The sequence below is a fragment of the Metopolophium dirhodum genome, chromosome 4 (genome assembly GCF_019925205.1).
Source record: "Metopolophium dirhodum isolate CAU chromosome 4, ASM1992520v1, whole genome shotgun sequence".
Classification (NCBI taxonomy): domain Eukaryota; kingdom Metazoa; phylum Arthropoda; class Insecta; order Hemiptera; family Aphididae; genus Metopolophium; species Metopolophium dirhodum.
In genome coordinates this window covers 19,565,181-19,592,038 of record NC_083563.1, presented here as the reverse complement: position 1 = coordinate 19,592,038, position 26,858 = coordinate 19,565,181, and the positions used below count along the sequence as shown (strand labels likewise).

The 26,858-nt window shown below is 26.9% G+C and overlaps 2 protein-coding genes across 7 annotated transcripts in view; one reads left to right on the top strand and one right to left on the bottom strand.

The window, feature by feature from the left end:
• Positions 1-3,287, top strand: part of LOC132943441 (multiple C2 and transmembrane domain-containing protein) — a 76,268-nt gene extending 72,981 nt beyond the window's left edge. For 3 of the 6 annotated variants that reach the window (XM_061012445.1, XM_061012442.1, XM_061012447.1), the window contains 4 exons: positions 678-915; positions 991-1,097; positions 1,168-1,375; positions 2,408-3,284. In XM_061012445.1, the coding sequence (XP_060868428.1) occupies positions 678-915; positions 991-1,097; positions 1,168-1,375; positions 2,408-2,494 (640 nt within the window). In that variant the 3' untranslated portion in view covers positions 2,495-3,284. Of the gene's footprint in view, positions 1-677; positions 916-990; positions 1,098-1,167; positions 1,376-1,861; positions 1,921-2,407 lie in introns of all 6 variants that reach the window. The other 3 variants (XM_061012446.1, XM_061012443.1, XM_061012444.1) reach the window with 2 other exon arrangements.
• A 54-nt stretch (positions 3,288-3,341) lies between these two features.
• Positions 3,342-21,112, bottom strand: LOC132943442 (A disintegrin and metalloproteinase with thrombospondin motifs adt-1-like). Its single transcript, XM_061012448.1, has 17 exons — positions 20,734-21,112; positions 13,250-13,319; positions 12,519-12,772; positions 12,139-12,465; positions 11,433-11,694; positions 11,180-11,285; positions 10,557-10,691; positions 9,398-9,647; positions 8,797-8,999; positions 7,904-7,970; positions 7,720-7,834; positions 7,482-7,618; positions 6,459-6,740; positions 5,289-5,403; positions 5,045-5,202; positions 3,624-3,777; positions 3,342-3,484 (listed from the first exon to the last, which is right to left on the bottom strand). The coding sequence occupies exons 1-17, from the start codon at positions 20,794-20,796 to the stop codon at positions 3,408-3,410; spliced, it is 2,775 nt and encodes a 924-aa protein (XP_060868431.1). The 5' UTR covers positions 20,797-21,112; the 3' UTR covers positions 3,342-3,407.
• Between the last annotated feature and the right edge of the window lie 5,746 nt (positions 21,113-26,858).

The window sequence follows — 26,858 nt, the reverse complement described above, 5'->3', positions numbered from 1 at the left end:
TTCTCAGAGGAGCCCTTGCTGATCGATCCGCCTAAACAGTTATATATTGTGTTCTTTATAACACTTACTTTTATATATTCCTTACACGTTGTTTGTATTTTTTTTTAGTCTTAAATACATAAATATTCTAAAAATAGTTTGTTCCTATTCCTATATACTTTATACATTTAATTTAGAAAATAATATCAAATACAGTAAGTTATTTGGATTGTGAAAATGTAACCCAACATAATATATACTAAATGTAATGATGTAGTCTGATAATATTTCAAAAATAAACACTCTAAATTTCATTCTGACGCATACCTAGACCATTTTAATTACTTTTACGTTATTTTTTCGATAAAATAAGCGGTCCTACTTAATATTCATATAATTAAGAACTTTACAACTGCGAAAGAAGTCAACGATAATCTGCAATGGTAGCGGTTTTTGTGTCGTGGTTTTGTTTTTACGATAAAAGTTTTACCACGTTGACCTACATTCGTATTTTTTCCGAAACTAATATATTTAATTCTAATTTATTACGAAACTGAAGATAACCATTTTAGGTGGGTGGTATACACAATATTCATTGCACAATATTCATTACGAACTTTAAAATCACACACATTTTGCTAAAACTTTGTCATTAAAAATCAAATTAAATACATTAATTAACTACACCGTATCTCTAGGTACTGGTTGGAATGGGAGTCGCCGATTCACACTATTCTCGTATTAATCGGGTTCGTGTTGGCTTGTCAGTTCTTCGAACCGTATATGGCACCTATTGCTTTATTACTGGTCTTCCTCAGATACTATGTAGCACATTCGTGGGGTGCGTCTAAATTAATCGACGAAGACGACGAACAACAGACCGATGAAGACGACCAAGATGATCAACAGGACGATCAAGATGACGATAAAGCAAAGGTAACGTGTACAACATACATAATCGCAGAGAAAATTATTAGACATGATAATTATTATATTGGAAAATATTTACAGGAAGAAAAAAAATCTCTGAAAGAGAGAGTGGCCGCTGTACAAGAAGTCACGCAATTAGTCCAGAACACAATCGGAGACATAGCTTCGTTTGGTGAAAAAATTAAAAAGTAACGTTGTTTTTCACTTGTTAGTCAGTCAATGCAATAAGCTAATATATATAAATTTTTTTTCGTACAGCCTTTTAAACTTTTCCGTGCCGTTCTTATCGTACTTGGCCATCGTGTTGCTGATTGCGGTTACAACAGTGTTGTATTATATTCCAATAAGATATCTGATTATGGGTTGGGGCATCAATAAGTTTACCAGGAAAATACTTCGGCCACATACAATTCCAAACAACGAACTTCTGGATTTGCTTTCTAGGGTTCCCGACAACGAGGATAAGGTAATGATAGGAATGCTTTTATCAGCTGGTAAAATATTTCTAACCATTTAATAAATTAATAGTCCAAACAACTATGGTTGCAAACCATTTTCATTTACAAATGAAAAAACTTCTGACTAAAAACTTGCTAAATATAGTCTTTAAATGTCCATAGTTTATAAATAATAAACGACTAGTTCAATATACAATATTATAATACTAATAACATAAAAGTTGTAGTGTTAAAATATACGAAAGCTAAAAAATTAAAAACAAATTAGAAATAGTAAAAATTCAGCTTTGTTTTAAGTATTTAAAATAAGAATATTTAAAACTATAACAATATTATAGTATAATTCTATTTTTCAAAATATGAAAATTTTAAGCTGGATTTAATTAAGTATCCTACATATAACAATATCCGTATATTATAGGTATTATATAATAATATTAATTTTAATCCCTTTAAATATTGAATTAATAATAAAATATAAATATTTTACACAGCGAAAATTCAAGGAAGTTAAATATAATCCAGAAGAAAATATAAAATGGTTTCGAATGTGGTAGGTAATTTTTCTTTTCATAATCATTGACGCGTGGTATGTAACTTGAAATAGTATTGTATCAAAATATAATTTTATAGATTTATATTTAGGAATTACGTTATTAAAATATTATGTCTAACTATTTTACGAATTTTAGAATTATATTTAACAATTTCTATAACTTCGTAACAGTTTAAAATCGAAAGTTTCGAATAAATTATACTTATTGTATAATAAATTTCAACACCAAATTCGTTTATAAATAAAATCTATAGTTACATATACTAAATTATCTTTGAATATATAACAGTTTTCCCCTTTTATTTAAAAAAAAATACAATAGATATCTCGACTTGAAAATAATTTACAAAATATTTTTCATCAATATGATAGTAAATCGAATCGTATAAATATAGTGATCATAATTTATCTCCAAAACATTAATTTCAAAATATATGTTATTTTCCAATATCAATAAATGTAATGAACATAATACTATGTTTAGATATATTACAAAGAACTAACAACTATCGATAGTGTGGATGGTGGTGATAAATCAAACAAAGATTCAAGAAGAAAACAGAAGCTGTGATTATTTTTTACAATTTTGCAAGGTATTAATTTTGGTTGTTCTTAGTAATTAAATATATGGTACACATTATTGCTATTTTATTATCATTATTATTATTGCCTATTGATAATATGAAAACTTTTAAATCTAATTCATAAATTCTAACTTAATTCCTTTTTTAAAAAATATCTGTGTGATATTTAGATTTGTTATTTTTACTTAAAAAGTGGGCTTATGTTTTAAACATTTTCAATAAGTTTTCCTTACTTCATTTTTATCTATACTTTTAAATGATTCTGTATTGTATAAAGTTTAAACTGTTTTTTAAATTACTTATTGTCTATTGATTTGGTCTTACAATACCAAAATTATTATATACAATTTAATAATTGTTTTATCTCATATTGTTTAATTATTATTTATTATTACCTATTTCTAAATTTTATTCAATACTGTTCAACGTATTTATTGTTATTGAGTGATTTTTAAAATATTTATAATGTATAAATATATAATAATATATTTGAATAAAATATTTTGATCTACAATACATGAGCATGTGTGTTTGTGTACAACTTTTTAAAAATATTATTATAGTTTGATTAAAATAAAATGTAGGAATAATAAATTGTACCTATTATTGATAAAACAATAACACCTATACTTTTATAAAAAATAATGCGATTCCGTTTGGGTATAAATATATTATAATAATATTATACTATCATTTTTTAATCATAATAAATTATATGACGTACGTACGTATTAATAATATTATCATAATCATGCACGTACGCATGCATGTACTTAAATTGCCTATACAAGACGCCGTGCGTGGGTTAGAAAACAATAACGGTTAACACATAAATTGATTGATCGCACATTTTTATATTTTCGATAGAAAAACTAATGTAGTCTTTACATCATAACATGATCACGTATTATGTATTTCTATGGGATTTTCAAAGTCTAGCGATATCGTGTCACGATCTATAATTGGTTTTCTCTTCTCTGCAATAAATAATAAAACAACATTATATTATTATGTTCACTGATTCATTATAAAATATAATATAAAGACGACAGTGTTTGATTAACGTGTAAAAGTTTATAAAACATGTGTCTATGATGGCTAATAACCAGAGCTTACCTCTATTTATATTATAGAAATATTGTATGATCTGTTCCACTGTATAATCGCTATCCTGCACAGACAAACTTCTTTTTATACGATTATTTGAACTGAAATTATTATGTGATGTCACTTCTTCTACCGATAATGGCATGTTATCCAGTCCAAAATCCTATTTAAAATTTTAAACACGTGCAAGAATCAGTACAACACCGCTAAGTATTACGATACATTTTAATTTATAAAATTGTTTCTTTATAATTTAATAATATCAAATAAACTATGAATGATTATAACTTAGTCTACAATTATGATATTATCAAGATTGTAAATTAATTTCCAAAAAAAAAATACTTTTACAACTATAGCGTGTTATATTTATAAAAAAAAATATCTTCATAGAATTATTGAGCTAGGTAACTGACATGAACGTGCAATTAATAGTTAAAAAGTCGTTTTTATTAATTAGAACAAATTACTGTTAAAGTGAAAAATATATATATATTTTATTTTAATAATGAACGTTTTAAAAATATGAACTATAAAATGTTTTTATAACTTCTTAAATAATATGTGTACACTGTACGTTTAATTCACTATGGTATTACATGTTTCTCAATGACACAATATGAACATACATTTACTATAGTTTCCTTAATATGATTAGCATTTAGATGTGATAGACATTAAATATCAATATTAATAGGCTGCTAGGTCAGATATAAATTGTTTTGGTTACCAATACTATGTAAGATGACTTAAAAAATGTAATTTTGCTCGATTACAATTATTTTTTTTTTGTTAATAATATTTCTGTTTTTAAACAGCGGAATATCTATGTATTTGAATTATTTAAAGGTTACTATTTATTAATATATCATATTTTAATGTCTGGGTGAATGGATCTAATTGATTTTATTAGTAATAATAAATGTATTTACCGATACGATACGAATAAGAAGTTATTATGCATAGTAGGCTTTTAGTATGTTCTAAAAATATTCAGTAATTGTACGTCAACTGTTCCATCGTATCATGAGTGTATTTACTATTTTTTTAAAAACATTTTTTAGGGTTTTTATTTATTTTGTTTAGCCGTATTTTAAATAGTTTAATGAGATGAAACTCCCAAACTCTAGTAATGATTAAATAAACTATGGTTATTAAAAAATGTGTTTAGACTGTAGAATGTAGATAGTATTAATTTGTATCTTATAGAATATGCTGACAACTCAAATCAAAATATCATGATTTCATATAATCCTCGAATATCGTATCGTATAATAGTATTAAAGTATTATAGTTATAATATAAAGGAATAATATAAACAATACATATTAAATACAATTGTATATATAAGATAGAAGTCGTAGCATAAGATTAATTCTGAATTCTTCTTATTTCACTGTATGAAATGTATGGTCTTTAAGAGTACTCACTAAACATTTTCCACTCAAACAAAATGCCCGTCGATCCGGATCTCCTCGAGCGCAATCAGTACCGAAAGGAAACCATCCGACTTCACCGTTAACAATGTAAAATCTGTGCTGTACCGTCTGATCTTGACATGCAAGTCTACATGGTCTATCCATATCATCTACGAATTATTAAGATCAAGATTTTAAAACAAATTTAACTATTTTTCGAACAATTAAAATTGGCTTTCTAATAACGCTTTCTTACCTGGCACTGATGACAGTTGCATTCCTAAACCAGAAAGTCTCTGCACTTTTTGACCATATTTAGTACAAATTGAAGTCGCATAATCGACTACGGATTTCAGACCCATTTTGCATTGCTATTTATAATGAAGAAGATATATGTTAAAATAATTACCACAATATTTTGTGAAACTAAAAGTTTACGTTGTTCGGTCGGGAACTTAAATTAACTATAGTTTCTGATACCTACGTATTTAATTTTATATACCAAAATTAATATGGAAAATCACTTGTAAAAACTAATCTCCAAAACGTTCAGTCACTCACCACTTAAATATTTATACTTAAGTTTCGTTCAATTATGGTCTTCAAAATATTATATGATAAAAACAGTGGGGATAATGTTTCAAGTTATTACACATCTTCGCCAATTTTGTTGCACAAAATTCTTATAATCCACTAATCGTATGTCTAATTAGGAGTTATTTACTACAGACTTTGATGTCAATCTATAATAAATAATATTATTGCATATATCCAATAAGATTAATATGTTTTATACATACAAAAAATTTAATTAAAACTTTATAAATAAGTCCGATCTTATAAATAATATTTTAGAATTTGAGCAAAGGAATGAATATTTTGATTTGACGATTATAATATAATTACTTAATTTTTTTTAGGATTTTTGATGGGATTAGATGTAAGCATAAAGCTGCATACACGAGCATAGGATCTTAAGAAATCAAGATTTTTAAAGAGATTTGAATTTTTAAATTTTCAACTAAATTTTTTTACGCAAGGAAGACTCGTCAACGGTTAGAATTTTTAAGAAACGCGAGGGAACGTGAATTTTTCCATCGTATTATTTATCATCGATTTCTATAATTAAATATATCGATAATACTTATGTTAGTATGCGACAAACCAAAGACGAATCACTGCGAAAACTCTTTTGTCGGCATTTTTTTTTTATTATTATTATTCAACGTTTAGTGAAAATGTTATTTGATTTGAATACTCCCAAACGACCATTCGATTATTGAGACCCACACAATAAAGTATATTGAATTGGGCAGGATGTTAGTAAACAAACAGGTAATCTATATTAATGATTTTTTTTTTTTTTATCCCTTAACGGTAAAAAATTCATGGCAAATGAGTGGTAATATCGAAAATGTATACTCGCTTCTTTTTGTGGACGGCAAATCTTTATGCTCATGACTGGCTCGCACGTTTTGCACGTTTTACCTTCAACCAGCTTAAGGCCGACGCCCGGTACCATACAACTATAGTGGCACACAGATATTGGCTGCCATTTCCATCCGACGACACTGGACTCCGCGGGCAAAAGTGGCAACGGTTGTGAAGGCGATCTCAGCCGATTTATCGGTGGTTCGTTTATTTCGCATCTTTTTGCCTGCTCCACGTACAGTGTGTCCGGCGAAGACGATTTGTCGCAAACGAATTCCTTTTGACAAAAAAAAAAATGTTATGAACAAATTCATCGCAAACTCGTAAGACTTGTAAGTTATTGAACAATTGGTTAACATCTATAGGTAATAACTGTTTATAGAATATGACCAGCCGATCAGGTACCTACAATAATATAATTTGATACACAGAAATTTATAGTATACAACTAGCAATATACAATCATAATTTAAGCTAATAATTTAATTTCAATGACCATTATATTGTCTATTTGTTGATATTTAATAATTGAATCATTTAATATTACATAGGTGGTACTAAATGAGATTATCATCACGATTGATTATAATATTAACATTATTATTTTATTTATTATTATCAATATTATTAATATTGGTTATATATCATTACTGAAGGTGTGGTATCACGTAGAATATTGTAGCATTCGAATATAACAGCCGGCATTTAAATAGTGCTCACAACTCACAAGACGTATAGTAATTTATTATTCTTTGAGTACTATCATAATAATTAATATTAAAAACAACATTATATTGTTATATTTTTGTTCGGTAACTAACAAATCAATTATCAATATTTTCATAACTTGTAACATAATATTATACGTACTCGAATATAAACTTTCGATAACATTTTCAAACATTTATAATAATTCTAGTTACATGGTCATAATTAATTTACAGTGAATGTACTTATTAATTAATAGTTATTGTATCAATACGTATTTGGGTTGTTAACTATTGTGTCAGTAATTCACCTTACAATAACCACCGATGCAATAAGTGGATTCCTTATCCTTATTTATTTGACATGTTGTACCATCAGGAAAAGACCAACCCCGACTTTTCGTACCACCTTTTTCTTTATGACACCAAACAGTACACGCGTCTTTGGCTAAAATAATTCCATGAAAATTATAATATATAAACGTAATAACACGAAGACGAATAGTAAATTTAGGACCAGTAGTTATTTTGTAGTAAATTTACACATACGATCTGAACTAATTTTTTGATAACCGGTTCCCAGAAGCTCTACATCGTATTCTTTAGCTCTTAAACATATCTCGTTTGCGAAGTCTTTGAGAGTGAGCTGTGGTGCATTTGCGCACTAAAATTGTGTGTTGTATATTAATTTCTGATCAATCATTTTGAAAGATTTATTTTCAAAACCACTTACTTGTTCTGTTGAACATGATTTGTACTTTTGATCACCGCCTGAACATGTCTTGCCGCTATTTTCCGGCCTAGAAAATATAAATTAGTAAAATAGTATATACTACACGTATCGTTGTAAAAACTAATTTAACGAATTGTAAAAAATAGTAGGTGTAGAATAATAAAATAATATTATATTATTATTATCTTAATTTCTAAATAAAATATTTACACTTTACCCATGTACAAGTATAATTAAATTTACTGTAAATTGTATATTGTATCTCTGGTTTAAGATTTTTTTTTTGACTAATCATTAATTACACTAATTAAAACTACACAATAAATAAATAAATCTTTATGTACACACGTACGTGAATTGTTTACACGAATATATTATTAAATGCTAGGAATTGAAATACGAAATAATTATTAAAAGTTTAACTACGCCTCTTTGTTCCTTTTACTTGGTATTTCTTGGTTCACATTATTGTTTCAAACATATAGTAATGATCATAACCCTGGATTCCTGGGTGAGAAAACATTTGGGCAGCTTTCCTTTACGCAGTTATTATTTTTGGCACATGCTTGCAATAATTTATACAGCGTTGACACTAATGTCGCAGTATATTTTACAAAATGTGAATGTTCATGAACAAAATTAAGACAAATGTTGTTCGAAATCATAGAGCATTGCGTTGTGGAAAATTCGTCGAAAATATTGTTAATAACGGAGATATTCATTTTCAAGTACATTATAGAATAATAAACTGATTAAATTCATTTTATAATAAATTATTATTTTAAAAATATTTGTATATACTTTGAACGTATACAATTATAATATATTGTTGGTATTCAATATTGTAAAAACTTCAACATGGTTAAATAAACTATTACCTAAATACAATTTACCTGGGATTGTTACACCTTCTTAACGAGGTCATTATGCCGGTGCTACCGCTATTCAGATCATTTTTATCGCCCAGCAAACACGATGAAGCACAGTCTGAGTACGGCTGCCAATCACTCCATCCACCATCGATACTCTGGTGCGGTGCAAATCCGGCTTGAAGAGCAGACAAACCCTTATGTACACACCGACCACTTCTACACCACTAAAATTTGTATAGACAATTATTAACTGCAATTCATTAATTAATGACAATTGACCCGTGTTTTATATAGTTTTGGAGGGGAAGAAAATACTATATAATTATTTCATAAATTAAATCGTTCTATTGAATGATATTTTCAATTTAATTAGTTTAAGCTTTAAGAAGTGGTAAACAAAAGAAGTCACTCGATCCAGAAATTCTTTCTTTTTGTAACTCAGGTTTTGTGCATATCTTACAACAATAAATTCAAAGATATTTTTATTTTTTATATTACTTTTTGAAAATAATAATAAGTACGTGATAAATGGACTCTTAAAGTGAAAATGATTTTACTTTATTTTTTTAATACCTATATATATATATATATAATATATTATATTCAAAACACAAAATCTTACTTTATTTGGGCCACACAGAGTTCCTTCTAATGCAGGATGTGAAGTCCAAGTATATCGGTCCCGTTGGCAATGTAAATCCCGACAAACCTCACTCAAATCTTGACTAGTAGCATGTACACTTCCTCTGCCGTATTTGAGCAGACACTGTTCGTGTGCGTCGAACCGTTCGCCGGGCAAACGACCGTGCTGTTTATGGTCCATGTAACCAGAAGTACCACTGTCGTCAAATAAGCACCCTGCCTGTGAGCTCCTAGACACATTTTAAGTTATTACTACCAAATTATTTTATAAACGATAAAATTGGAATTTATAATATTGTCTTTGAATCAATACGATTTTTCAGAGTAATGGACTTCATGAGTATATTATTATTATATTATTATATATTTTTTTGATCCAAATAATTAAAATACATATATTAAAAAGTATATTATGTGAACAAAACAAAAATATCCTAGGTACTCAAATTAGTCACTTGCTATTCATGCTATGGTTGTGTTTTCTAAAACTCCAAGGTTTCAATATCGTTAATATTGTATTGTTATTTTAAATTACAAGTAAGTATAACGTATAGTTACATAACTTTATCAGTTATTATAGTTACCTACTTAAAAGTTGCACTGATAAAAATCCACCTCAAAAATCTAATAACGACGTGATAAAAAATAATATCTTATTACTTATATTTATTTTGAAGAAATAATCCTAAAAATTCAAATGTTTGATTGGCCTATTTGTACAATTTAATAGTTTTAATAATTACAAATGTATATATTTGCCTTAAAATTAAGCAATGTGTACATAATATATTTTATTAAAGATGTATTATATAAATTGATTTACAATCTCTATTTATTTTTTTTTGTCCTCTAAAATATTAAATAGGTAGGTGAATAAAATGTTCAAGTTTCGAAATTTTTATTCAAGATACAATTTAATCAGTTTGTATTGTCGAAAATAACACCAAATCATTACATTTTACAAATGATATTGTACAATATTCCGGGTAACTACATTATAACTATTATTATTATTATTGTATATAAATTAAGCATTAAAAAGTGAAAACAAATTAATTTAAACGATATATAACTAGGAATGTTAGGCTATTTTTAGAAAATAATAATAAATAATTGCTGAACAAATGTGAAATTCTTACTGTAAAAACTTCTCCAGGTACTCATGGCTGCACGTGGACCATGTAATTTTACCACTTCCCAGGGTCGGTGACATCAAGTAACTTGTCGGATCACAATTGTTGTCCGATGAAGTTCCATCGTGCCGCATTCCCAAGCTATATACAACGAATAAACAAATTAAACACCGGACGGATCGATTATATTTTATTTGTACAAGCCACGGATGGTAATTTATAGGATCAAATAATCGTCGTTCTTCACGTAAAACTGGTTGTCGTGCCCTTGAAATTTTAGTTCCATAGTTGCTATATGCATACTATCCCACGAATTTTTTGATCATCTGATACCGCATGATAATATTATAATAGAGCGTAAAAAAATGGAAATGTCCTTTTTTTGTTACAGTAGATACCTATAGTTTATTACTTTTTTTTTTTTAATAAAAAATGAAAAGAATTCGATGAAATAACTCATTCCACTAAATGCTTCAAATAAGATAATATTGGTAAAATGTTCGCTGTAGCTCAGTATCATAATATTATATGGCTTGAACGCACTGATCACGATAAAATAAATTGTATTTCCGTGTTTTAAGTGTAGAATTTCTATCGTATTGAAATGTATTGACTTATAAATCTCTTACTTATGGCCAATCTCGTGAGCGACCACGTAAACGCTTTCAAAATGACGACCTTCGTTTACAGTACAGCTGCTAGTTTTTGTGCACATGCCAGCGACTGGAGCGAGACCTATAACATAAATATAATATCGTAAAAATTTAGATAATTTAAAGATAAATCGTATAAATCCACAAACGAAAATAAGCGTAGTGCGTGTATATGCTAATAAATCGTAGTCATCATACGTAATTATAATATGGGATATCGTCTACTCACCTACCACTTGATTGCTGATTTTACCATTTTTGCCGGTCACAAACAAATCAAGGCCAGTCAGTATAACGGCATGATCCCAATGCAGAGGATCCGAGTCTTGAGGTGGATTCTCCGTCTGTTGCCATTTACAAAAATTGCTTAAGAATCGGTCTATATCGTTAGACCTCGACAGTCCTTCGGGATCCGAATGTAGAATCTCCAGTCTTTTTAAAATGAAATTAATTTGACGCCCTAACGAAGGGTCGTGATACAACAAATCAACCTAAATGACCCAAAAACCAGATTTTTTAATATTTGCTGACACTTTGATTTGATCCAACTAGGCCATTACACTGCAACTGTTACGATTCCATTATTATTCATGCGTACGATTTGACGATATTATTGATATCATTTTTAAATGCGTTTGTCGCTTTTTACTTTATTATTTCCGCTATTAAAATACTGTTCATTGAACACCGTCATTAGATAATCATTATTTGTTCTCAAGCATTAAATTGCATGTTAAATAATTTTTAATAGAAAAATTAGACAAGACGGTACATTATGATTTATGAAGATTTGACATATTTAAGTGTGAACTCGAAGTGAAATTATTGTCAAACTCTCGTCATAGGTACGCACCTTGCGATATTTAATTTTAAATACATTCTATAGAACATGGAAAAGTAATCAGTTGTTTCATGAAGTTTGGTAATTTACTTACAGCGTTGACCATAGCTAAAACAAATCGAATAATTTCTTTTTCGGTGTTGGATTCAAAATTCACGGCCATGAGCCTATAAAGGTCTTGGTCTACAAAAATGGCTATTTCCACATTCAATACAGATGGTGACCAAATAGCTCTTTTTGATCGAATTTTCGGTAATTTATCATATTCATTCACGGTGATAAATTTACCAAGAGAATCTTTTAGCTTGGCTGCATTCTCTAGTCGGACGATTACGTGTGGTGTTTCATCCAAACCGTGAAATCGTTCCGGTAATGGACTTATGGCATAAAACTCATCCTCGTTTGATTTAAGAATGCCCCTCTAGATAAAGACAATATTACAAAAAGTAATGATGAAATTTCAGTTAGATTTACCAATCCATTGCAGACGTCAAGTGCAGCAACGTGGGGTGAAAAACTATGGTAATAACAACCCGTATCATTCCATTGATCGTCTATTATTTCTGATTTTCCATTTTTTCTTTTTAGTATGACAAATTTGTCGTCGAACAAATCGTCATTTTTTTGTAGGTCTAATTGAAAATAACGACCCAACTGATTAGACGTGAAATTGACCAGTCCAATTTTCGGCATATTTGGATTTAAGTAAGTTACGCCAAAATGTTGACCTGTAACAATGTAAATGACGTGCATATTATAATATAACGTAGGTGGTATATCATGCGCGCCCCATAATATATCAGTTGTATGTAATATTTTAAAAAAACAGAATTTTCCACACAAAGGTTAATATGGCATTCACGCGTAATTAGTATTTTCCTGTAAGATAACGCTGTCAACTAACGAGAAAACCCTATCTAAATCTATAGCGTGTAAATGCACAACAATTATAATACTGTCCACGTGTTATTGACCTCTTCGGAAACCCACGGAACCATAACGATTAACATTTATTATTTTAAACGTAGGTATATGTGTGTGTGTGTGTACCTCCCACCCCGATTCGAACATTTTGTAACAACTTTAATAACAATCCACACATTTTCACTTTTTTCTTCCGCCGATCTAAATGATATGTTCAAATAATAATCGCTGCAGTGCGGAACTAAAGCATAACCGATAGTATATAGTAGGTTGGTACTTACTTGCATTTGGTCCTACGAAATGTCTCCATTCTGATGGTGTCAAATGTTCAAATAGATTCGTCTCGTTGATCTAAAAACAAATATTGCGTCAGGGCATTTATTTTTTATTATTATTATTATTATTATTATTATTAAATGTAAAAGATTTATTTTAAGAACAATGATCTAATCGGTTGACAACATATTTTTACTTATGTTGACGTTTTCAACAAAATAAACTAAAGTAAATAATTATCTCGTAATATTATCTGATTAAGTTAACCCGATTAATGAATTATATTTGATTCAGTTTTGGACCTAACTAAATACTTCTTAGACATATTTGTTTACACCGACCCGATGCAACCTCGTTTTAGTTGCGTTTTGCGACAATCGTAGGTACCGTAGGAACATTCTAATCCCATTCTACAGGAACAATAAATTATAATGTAATTAAATATGAATTATTCCATGTAATTTTATTTCGAAAATTAGGGTTTTCATACGACCATAACTTCTAAGAATTGGAAAAATGAATGTATTTTATTTTATTATTTTTCATTTTCTCTGCGACTCTAATCGGCTCGATTCAAATAATTACTTTAATACATATATATATTATTTATAGTATATTATGATATTATAATTTATAATTTAATTTAATGTATGTGTTTTTTTTTTTAAATACAATTTAATACAAATGCACATTTCAATTAAGTACCTACACCAGTTGTACTTACACCACGTTATTACGCGTGTATTTTAAATATTATTTTATTATATTATTACAATTAAGACTTAGTAGCAATGAATAAACAGTTATTTAACAACATGACTTTTTTTTATCATAAAATCATTTCATACTTATTTAAAATAATGCGTTGTGTAGGTACACCTACTATGTAGACATTTTTAAATATTGTTATTTGTTACCACATATTCAGCCAAACGTAATTTAATAACCGAAGTGGATAAATTTACATGCCGGTTTGTTATATTTCATATATAATCGTTAAAGCTTTTATCACTATAGACAATTTATAGAGATCAATACATAATGGGATCCATTGAACTATGTTGGATAGTATTAAATGTGTCTTATAGACTCCATAATCCAAATATAGCAATAACATCCCGAGTTTATTTTAAATATAGGAAGGTACCGTAAAGTTCCCATCGAATTCAAAATAAGTCATCTCATTTCAAAAATTGTTATTCGCTATCCGGTGAACGAAAGTAGTCCTATTAGACCCATTCAGTCATTTAAATAGATAATCGTAAACTATAGAAATTTCAGGAACATTTTAAAATGCTTTCAGTGTTCTCTGAAAGGATATATTACACGATTTATACATAAGATGTATCCATCACGTATTACAATATTGTAATAATTTATATGCCAACATTTTACATTTATAATACATAAATCATAAATTATAATTAATTAATAACAAAATCCTGACTAAGCCACTGGTAGATACCAATATTATTATTAGCAGGTAGTATTACAGTTATACAAACAACCATTATATAGAACATAATATTATAAATATTCAAATATGTAAATATGCGTGTCCGTTTGTTTTATTGATCTTTTTCCTTAATTATATTTAAGTACAACTTGTTACTAACAATAATATATTTTTTTAAAGTTAATGCATGTAACGGCAATGACGTGGTAGTCAGATATGTATAATGGCCGATAACATAAACTTCCCTTCCCCGGCATAAATTGTTTTATTGTCAAGTAGAGGTATAATTTATATTTTGCATTTTTTATTAAGACCTAAATCACATAGTACATTGACCAATAACCCAAAAATAAAGTCCACATTTAAAAAAAAATTTGCTTATCAATTAGTAAGTAAGAATCTATTTGTATATTATAATATTTTATATTAGTATTTCAAATTTCAAAAAGCAATTAACACCAATATTACAGTCAACGCATAATATTTTTAATTTTTTTTAAACTTAAAAGTGGAATTTAAAGCAAAAACAATTTTAATATTGGTTATGTAAAATAATATGCCAATAAAACAAGATTTATATTTAAATCATTTTTTATAATTATTCATTTAATTCTTAATTTATTTTTAAAAAATACAGTTAAAACAAGTGTTATTGGCATAACTACACTGCATGGAAGACAAAACATTTTAACTATACAGTAAATTATAATTATTACTGAAATAATCGTTAGTGTGTTTATCATTCTGAACTTGCATACATTTTATGCTCAGCATACTAATGTGCATAGAAGGTAATGTTTAAATTACAATATTTAAAAATTATATTAACCATTGGTTTTAATTTGTACGCTCTGTTTATCTCAATGCAATCAAACATAAATAATTAATATACCTACATAACATAACATTATAACAAACTATAATATAACTATAAACTTAACCCTTTTAAATATTCAAATCACTTCTAAAATTGGTACCTATACATTTTGAAATAAATATATAATTTATTAGATTTATGTACGACGTAGGTACACGTCATATTTTAATACGTGCGTGTAATGGTGTATAAATAACTTACATAATCATGTAAGTACTTAATAGTCAAATCAGATTATTCCACGTTAATAGCCAATAGTAGGTATTTAGAACTTAGGCTCTAGTAATTTTGGGCACTACATTTTTTTATTATCCCTGCAGTGATTAGATAATGTTATATGAACAAAATAATAAACTGAATAGATACTAGGCAATCGCAATTATTGTGGAATTCTTTGATTGAATCAAAAATAAAATAACTGCAAGTCACGTGCTCTGTGTTATTATGTTTGTCAATATTTGTACACGTTTAAATTATAATATAATAGATAGTTTAATAGAAACATCTAATGAATATTTGTTCCAAAACATTTCAGAATAGAATTATGATATGTAAATTAGTCCATTTTATACACGATCATAATATGACTTCAGAGTTGGTGATAGGTCTATATGTAGGTATGGAAATGTTTTGTCTGATCGATTGACGACCGAATTTCGTCTTTCTCCTGAAATTCAGTGTCAACGCCATTTGACCCATTGACATTGATATGTGTTTATCTGTATATTTATATATAATATATATATATATATATATTGTGATATCAGTAGATTAGCATAGTTTTACGTTACAACTCTGATGTAATTTATTTTATAATTAGGTACTTAATACTTATTAAATGTAGGTACATTTGGAAGAAAGATTTATCAATAATAACATAAATGATTTTTTAATGCTTTAGATAAGTATCAACTTAATTTGGAAACCCCAATAAAATATGAAAGATCGAAGGAGCAGGACAAATTCTGTACATTAAAATGTAACTTTTTTAATAATATATTTATAACTGTTGCAAAAAATGATAAAAATACTTATAAGTTTTTTTTTAAATATTAATACGAAGTGTTTATAATTGAAATTTTAAATTGAATAATCATCTTTCGTGTTTATATTATTATTATTTATTATCATAAAAAATTTAAAATTATTACTTCATAAAATTATTATTTTATAATAAATTACATTGACAATTTTTTAACAGTGTGAAACTAAATATACCTACTTAGCCGACTGTACCAGGCAAAATATGGAATACAAAAATAGTGACCCAATAATACGTTTCCAGATGGTTAATTTTTTCAGCCCGTTAAACAATTATGATCATCGTGTTTTATGTCAAAGAGATTTCTCATTACTGAAATATTCTGAAAACGTTAAACTTCGTGAACTATATTACATTATTAAAATAAATTTACTTGAGTTAATTAACATTATCTTAAACTTAAGATTGACTTAAAGTTGACTAACTATATTCATACATTATCCAACTAAGTAAAACTGATAAATCAAATGTAGGTAGGTACCTACTTATAAAATGTTTAAACTTTCACACATTGTAAACGTATGGATAGGTAACAAATAATTAGTTTTAAATCAACTTTGAAAGTGGAAATCCATCAAAACAGTCATTCTTATCAAATTAAGTATTCTTTTTATTATCGAATGTTTTTTTTTCCATGCTAATTTATTATACATAAGGGTTCACAAGAAGTGAATAATTAATTTTAAACTTATAAACGAACGATTATTTTTCAAAAGTATACATATTATATTGTTATTTCTCCTTGAAAAATAATTTTGAAATATTTAAGGTTATCAACCTGGACAACAGGATTGGTTTGATTTTATAATATTTCCTGACAATAGTAGGAATTTTACACTATTATCTAAACAGACTAAAAAAAAATTAAATAAAAAACACACTAGCTCAAACAATGTGATATTATGTACAATCATATTCGATATTCGGATACCTACATAAAATTATATTATTATTTTTTTTATTATTCACTATAAAGTGTGTCACTGATGCGTGCAAATCAAACGTGTCCCGAATGGGCAAGGTTATCGGGAAATAAGCGTTGTCGCTATAATACGAGTGTTCGAAAACTATAATGGCCTTTTCTCATCATTGTAATAATTTCGTTTTTATCAGACTGATAACGAATCCGTTTTTATGATTTTTTTCATGTTGTGTGTATAATAGTTATGATGGTTAAATACCAGTGCCAGTTGTCTGCATAGTACATATGGTTACATTTGGTATAAAGAGAAATAGTGGAATACTCTCGCTGTTCCGAATCCGGCAATTGGATTGCAAAAACAATGGTCTAGTGGACCTGGGACAGGATGTGCCATGAAAGTAAAAGGTGTACCTATATATAAGAAGGCAATTTTTAAAGTTATTACCGAATCGTTACTTTCCTCGCGTTTGGTTTCCAAGTAAGATAATCATTCTGCTCGTATACCACTGATATTGAGAACGTATACGGTTTTCCCTCGAGGGAACGCATCGTCTGTGGTCCGTTGCGCTCCACGCGCATAACAGATATTATAATAAGTGTAATGAATATACGATAAAGAGGAAAACTCTTATTCAGATCGATTATGTTTGTTAATCGATGCAGAAATGTCTTATGAAATGATGAACACAAACACTGGAGCGAATGATTTTAAAATACAATGATTATACTTTATACACAGGAAAAACTTTTAAGTTAGAACAAGGCAACATTCTTACAGTTCTTGATCTATTGTTGAGCAATTGCTCAATCATTTGTTGTACCTATATATCCAAATCAAAAATATAAATCGCGTATAGCTGAACAGCTGATTTAACATCATTGAAAAACCATTTGTATTCTAACGATGACCTTGTCGTGCAATGACCAACAAACATGATCTGTATTAGTACGGTAAATGAACCATTAATATGTCAATTATCTATTAATATAAACGTAATTTTGGAGTTGCCTATTGGCTGTTATAGTATTCTGTATTAGGTAATAGACTGTGTACTTAGCCAATAAACATACTTTACTATTAATTCGTGAAGCGAAATACAGTATAATATCGTAATAATGTTTACGTGGTATTAAATATGTTTAAGTACATTAAAAAATTAAAATACTTCTGTTTTTTTTAAACATATTTTATTGTGTTTTCATCATCTTTACAAAAATGATTCATTTCAATTGATATATTTTTTGACGCTAGATTACATTTTATTTTTATAATATAGATATCACTATTTCCAAGAAAATTACTTACAACACGGAACCTTATTAATTTTGACATTAGTGGAGTTATGAAAATGTATTTGACACTATAGTATACGATTCAGGAACCAATTGGATAGTCCAACTATAAACGGTTTTATGTGCCTGCTTTTTATATACCTAATTTATGAGGTTTTCTAGTAAAAACGATTTTAACATTTTGGTTATTTATGATTTATAATTCGTATATCCAATCTCTTTCAATAACATACACTGAATTATACTGTTATACTGTTATAATAGTGGTAATTTTAGTTGAAAAATTGTGAATTGTGAGCTCAATGCAGAGTGTATTACCTTTATATTTAGTACGCAAAAGCTTCAATTTTCATAGATTACCAATTAGAATATTTTTAAGTGATACTCAAAACACTTTTCGATTCATACATAGTAGCATATCTCGGTTATGTTTTGACCGTGACTCCGTTAGAAAATTGGGGATAGTGAAGGTAAAGCGCTAAAATGTGTCTGGACGAAACGAAAATAAGTGTTATAATAAACAACCTATTTAACATTGGAATGCCAGTAGGTAACCGTTAACGAGTAGGTGTCAGGTGGTAATCAATAGATTTTTCAGCTTAGTGTTATTATCAGCCATTGGATACCTACATATCAAAAAATATATAAGCACACATATCGGTTGGTGAAATAACATATCAACTTTAATATCTATACCCTTTTAAATAATTTACCACACTTCGCTATTCGAATGTAATATAGTAAAATTATTAATCACCAAATATTTAGTAGACAAAAATATTATTTATTTTTTACATTAGTAGATAGAGTTATTTTTTTTTTTTTGTTTTTTCGCATTCCATAGTTAAGCCAAGTAAAAATATAATATATTAATACAGCGCGCCTTGGTCTTAAGTCTTAATACAAATTCAGAAAATATTTCAATAAATGTCATCAAATTCCTATTTTTAACTGTACGAAGAAATCAAAGGAATAGTTTCCGATTGAAAAATACAACATTGGACTATAGGCAAAATTATCATAACAAAATGAAAATTTTGAAAAATTACTATAAAAAATTGCATATTTGATACACCCGTTACGCCAACTGACGTAGTTTATAATGTATACATTTTATGATATCTAATTGATTAATTTTAATAATAAAACATTTTAAAAAACATTTCTTAATAAAAGTTTAGGAATAGTTTTGAAATCTTTGTCTTAAAAACTTTTAAAGAATAATAAAAACAAAAAAATCTTTCACCTACATTTTTACCATAATCATAAACTATGACTAGTACTTTCTTATTATTTTAATTTTTTATCATCTTCGAAAATAACGATTTTTTTCGAACAGGTGTTAAATTATGCTGATGCCTTAAGGCAAGGTTCTCATGCATTGAGAATTTTTAGTTTACAAATTTTTCGCGATTTGAGAATCTTATTTAATTTACTCACTTCCAAAAATGTTATTCATATTACAAATACTACCTATACAATAATAAATTGTTTAATTATTTAATACCACATAGGTAGAAGCATTAAAGAACTATAACTTTAAACTTTCTCATTTGCAAAATTGTACTTTTTAAATGTTTGAATCTCTCAATTGTTTTGTTAACATGGAATAACTATTGTTTTTATAAATGTATCTATTATAATAGTTGAGCGATATAAACTTAACCCTAATTATAATTACTTTAAATGCATTTCCTTATTAACAAATCAACATTCAAAACAAGATCTATATATTAGATGGTATAGGTATATTAACTGCGTACAATTATATAAATTTAATTATGACACTACGTACATGCATTAATCTGCTTGTATGTTATTATATACCTATACACATATTATATATTAAATATTTAGAACGCAATTTCAAATTATAATTGATATGATATAAACAATTACCTTAACACTTTTTAACGGTTGAAGTATCCATAACAGCAAAAACAATTCGAATAAAAACTGCATTATTTTTTAAACGTCTAGTTTCATAACTATCAAATGTATTTCAAATCTACATTGATATGGTTATTTTACATTGATTTTTTTGTAACTTCCAGTTATTGAACTGCATGTCGCCTGTCTTAACCTCCGATGATTATTAAACAACACATAACTCTTATAAAATATGGTATCGTACGATTTAACGATATCGGTGAAAAACGATTGTAATAAATTAAACAATTACGTAAAAAAACACGATAAAACATAAATAATCGCACACGAACATTTCATCCGCTAGACTAAAACGAATGGTGTTCTGCTGGAAACTGACTGCCGGCAGTGCCTGCTCTATCGTAGTGTGTATATACATAAATATATATATTTTTTCAGGTATAAAAGAATACCGCCACTTGTTAAAAAATTACAGCATAATGATTGTTTACGCGTGTATATTATGTTACTTCCCTGGTGTCGTTTTGGCGCACTCGTATATTAATAATAGTAATAATATTATATTATAAACTGGTTCTTCTGCATAATCCTAAAATTGTACATACGAGCGAAGATATTTTCTAACGTATGTATTTGAACGATAAAATAATTTTAGATCGATTTATAATAATATGATGTATAAATTATAAATGTATCATAATATATCACCTACTTTAATGATAATTTTTAAGTTTAGTTTACTTTTATAGGTTTTAATAATAATAAAGTTATACTATATTTAATTTATTGAGGTTATATTGTATTGTTTATTATAATATAGTTATTAAATTATATAAGTTAAAGTAAAGATAATTAATTATTAATATGCCGGTACATTTGTTTACCATTATTCATTAAAAATAAACAGGCTTCAACATTTTTTTATAATATTCTTATCAAATTGTAATTTATAACTAAAAATAATTGTACATAATTTAAAACAAATAATAAAGTCAAATAGGTAACATAATACAATATTAAAAATATCTTTGACTAATGAGATTTCATATTAAATCTCAAAGTACTATAATATATTGTATACATTATGTATTATAATATATACTGTTATAGGCATAGAACAAAAAAAAACGATTTTTGGAATAAATCATACAATTCATTATATTTTAAATTAAGATAAAATTCAGTTTTAAAAAATTTAATTACACAACAATACTGTAACCAATTGATTATGAAAAATAAACAATTCGTTGTATGACCCCCAAGATCAGGGCTATTTATAATTAAAATTAATTTTTCACTGTATTAATCCCTGGTCAGGCCCTGTTTGATTACTTTCAGCAAAGTATTAGTTTTGCACAAATAATCAATAACACTATAAAATATAATAAACTTATATAATATATTATATTTGAAAAATCAAATACGTGCCCAATATTTTTTTAATTCATAACAATATTTAATTCAATATTTTTGTATAAATATTATTATATTATAGAATATTATCTTTACTAACAATAAATAGAGCGGTTGTTACTTAATTTTAAAATAATAAATAATAACATATTTGTGAAACAAAATAAATATTTTTATAATGATAATTTTAGTTTTTAAGTTTACTTTTGTTTGATTTATTTAATGTTTTTGTGCATAATTCCATTCCTAAAATACAAACTGGCTACAATGTCACCAAACAATAGCCATTGCATGATATATTATACAGTCTGGCTTAAATAACGGATGATTTTTTTAATAACCTGTACTCGGCTATTTTCTAAGTTAAAAAATTTAGATTTGCATATTTTAATAACCAATTAAATACCATTGACAAATTCAAAGCACCTGCTTCCCTCCCACCTGGACATGCTAGGCCTCCGCCATAGTGCAGAGGGTATTAGACGCATTACAGTAAAGAAGTCTGAGGCGCATTAACCTCAACTTTATTAACAGACTTGCATCGTGTTATGAACATGATAGTTACCATATGGTTGACATAATTTAAAAAAAATTTTATTAATTTTATACATTTAATTGACTTATAAAATATGCAAATAAAATTGTTTTAATTTATAAATAATCTAATACTACTTGAGGGTCGAGGAATAGGAACAGTGAAATATAGATAAATTATAATTTTTGCGTAAGAACTTGCAAATTTTACTATAGTTCTTGGTATTTACCAGGGCTTCAAAATATTATTTATAACGTTATAACGGAAAATAATAAAAAAAAAAAATAAACAAAATCAATAAACGAAAAACGAAAAAAACGAATATCATTAATCATAATTATTGATTAAAAATAAACAATAAACGTATATGTAACATAAAAAAATTGCAAATAACGTTTGCAAGTACAATAACGATAAACATAATAAACATTGTATAAAGTTTAAATATTCAAAAATGTAAAAGCGATTAATATTTTTAAATTTGAGGCCTGAAATATACAATACCTACACAAGATATACTAATGTAAAATTATTTACTATTACTATATATGGTCCCAGCACTTAAATCCAATATATTTTATTTAATTTATTTATTTACACCTGTTGTAAGGCATTGTAGCCTATATATAATAGTGCCTATAGAGAATTGATCTAATAGTAGAATTCGCCAAATATAATTTATAACATTCTATAACTTTGAGATTACTTATAACTTATAAATTCAGTAGAATAATAATAATAATATATATATATATATTTATTTTATAATGAGTATTACAAATTATTTGCATATAATTAAATTTAAATTTTTTTTAATTTATTATGAGTTTGACATTTCTATATAATATCATAATATATCCTTATAACTAAGAAACTACAGAAGTAGTATTGGAATATTGTAGTTTACCATGATTGTTTATTATTTATTGTATGCTCCGAATTCCAATTACATAAAATGATTGATTGAAACTATCAATCTCTATTTTTCTTTCGAAAGCTAATAATATCAAGAGGATAGGTAATAATGTTAAGCATGCTGTGAAAGTATCTTTATAAGTAACCTAATATGATTATAATTTATAGAAATCGGCATGTGGTTGATGTATTTTATGTCACATTTTCTATTACATCAGAACAATTTAAAAATAGAATCTACAGTATTAAAAATTAATTTTACTAACGTAGCTAAAAATCAATAACTTTGTGTAAGACTATAATAATATAAGCTCCTTCGTGAAATTTAACATAAGAAAATTACAACCTATTGATATTGAAAAACAAATTTGATAAATTAAAATTATAAATTGCTATAACAAATATAATATTATGTGCCTACGTATATGATATTCAGTATTCAGTCTAGAGAGATATATTATATTTACCTAATTACTAGGTTTACTTATGGTACCTAACTGTGTATTTAAAGCTAAATATTATATAATCGAGAATTAATTGTAATTACCTTACTTTTTTTAAAATTCAATTGCAAATAAAATATCTTATATAAGACAATTAGGTTTATCATGTGACCCATCGTATCAAGCGTTTATATATTATGTGTAATTAATTCACGCTTTTTAATTTCATATAGGTACCTTACATATTATATATTCTTAAGCCATATAGGTTTGTTTACAGTAAATTATGCATACGTAAAAAAATATACATTATACATATTACATTTATTGCACAGCCTACGCGGCTAGGCACCGTAAAAAGTGGGTACGCAGGGTGTGTATTTTATTGCACATGGGTTTCAGATACAGGCGAATCGAATGGGGCCCACTGATTTGTGAAATTTTATTTCGACAATGAACACGGGCTACAAAAACATATTTAAATACGACGTAAGTATGTATTCTATTTACGATGAACATTTACCCAAAAGAAACTTGAAACATTTGACAAACACTTCAAAAATAATGTTATTATAGAAAAATTCATGTTTCACATATTATTGTACATTTATGTTATTAAAATCACGTTATTATCATAAATAAATAAATATTACAACAAATATTTAACTGTAAAATGTGTAAATGAACATTTTATTATTCAACATAAATTAAGTTGTTCATCGTAGGTATTTTAATAATGCGGAACAAAACCAGTATTAAATACATTTTGCTCGGAAAAATTAATTTTATTGCAAATTTAATAAGTATTAAATACTGTATAATTGTTATAATGACAGTTTTCACATAAAACCCCGTGTATGACTATATATATATTGTGATCTGCAGTTGTATATATTCGTGATAATCGTATTTATAGCTGATAGAATTAATGGATACACTCAATAGGTTTAACACACTATACCGATTACCTTGCCTATTATGTGCACGTTAATTCATCCATGAAAAAAGAATTATAATATATTATACCTTATATGCAGTAGCTCGTCCTTCGTCGATGAAAAAAATGTATCGCGCTAACCAAACACAGTAGGTAGTATATGTCTACGAAATCAAGCTTGCACGCCTTGTTTGTCATGCGAGCCACGGATTTTCGAAAATATTTACCGATCGTTGTCTGAATCGGAAACAAATTCCTATCCATCTATTGTCTTGCAATCTTGGCTTATAATATTATAATATATTATTATAAATAGGTATACATAAATGCATTTTCCTAATGAATACTGATTAGACGTCATCTGAAATATAATCAAGTACCTACCCATATGGGATTATATATGTGGAATTATATGAATTTTAAATACTTACCTGCATAATTATATTTTATTTTTATATTCAATAAATTAATTGGAATGTGCTGTGTACATCATTGAAGTATAAACACGTAAATTTCTAATCCTCCACGGATAGAGTTGGTACATTTTAATACAAAAAAATATATGACAATTTAATGATATAACGACATTTTACTTGACATTTTCGAACCATTAAAAATTGTACAATTAATATTGTACGGTTATTGTATCTAAACTCTAAACATTCCTAACTACATATTTATTATGGTATATTTTATATTTTTCTCAATCATTAAATCCGTAAGACATAAAAGCCTTAGGTACCTACTTCAAACAATCTTAATCTTTCAATACAGACATTCACTATTTATAAAACAATGTAGAGGAACTTCAAAGATTTTTCAAAAGTATTTTCCCCGGAATTTGCTTGTATACAACACATACAATTTAAAATTAATCAATAGGTACCTATAATAAACTTAAGCAATTTTAAATAATATGAATTGTTTTATTTAGTTTTATGATTTTTATTTTTTAATCACCACTCTGGCTATTTCATTAAATTTATTCGTCTACTTATAATGTTTAATTGTTAAAAACGTATACACAGCTATATTTTCAATACCAATTAGAAAAGTTTTAATTGATTTAATGCAAAATAAAAAAAAAGTATTTCAATATAATATTGAAGTTAATAAACGTAATATTAAACAGAAATAATAAACTGTTAAACATATCTTAACAGAATGCTAAAACTATGAGATATAAGAAATAAACACTTACAGGACCTTCAATCAAACTTAAATATTATCAACTTCTTAAGTAAACTAAACTATAAACTTAATTTAAGCTAAGCGAACATTGTAAATAAGATTTTAGATTACTGGGCACAGTTGCCGATGTTATATAGATCAATAAAAATAAAAGTAAAATAATATTTCATTTTTTCATCATATTATACCAGCGCAATATTATATATGATAATATAGTCATACTAATTAAAATATCTCTAGTTTTTAATTACAATAATTTATTGTTTAATTATTATTACGAGGCTTTAACAACTAAGCAATTTTATTTTTGTATTAGTGTTATTTGATTTAAGTTTTTCAAAAGAAATTCATACTTTGATTAGGTAAGTATAATATTAATATTTATTTGATAGAATTTATATATTCAATATTAATACTATTGAATCGATCATTTTGGGTCAATCTATTTCATGCCTACATGGCTATATATGTCATATACTTATTATAAAGTATACAATTTACATTATTAATTTATATAGTTAATAAATAAATCCTTCTGCAGCGTCTAAAGTTATAAATATTTATCTATTAACTTAACGAAATTTCTCTACTATAGTATATACCTGTATAGGTACTTTATCTTAATATGTTATAATTTATTCCATACCACTTATTATAGTTAACAGGAGTAAAATTAACTAATTATAACTTAATTTTTATG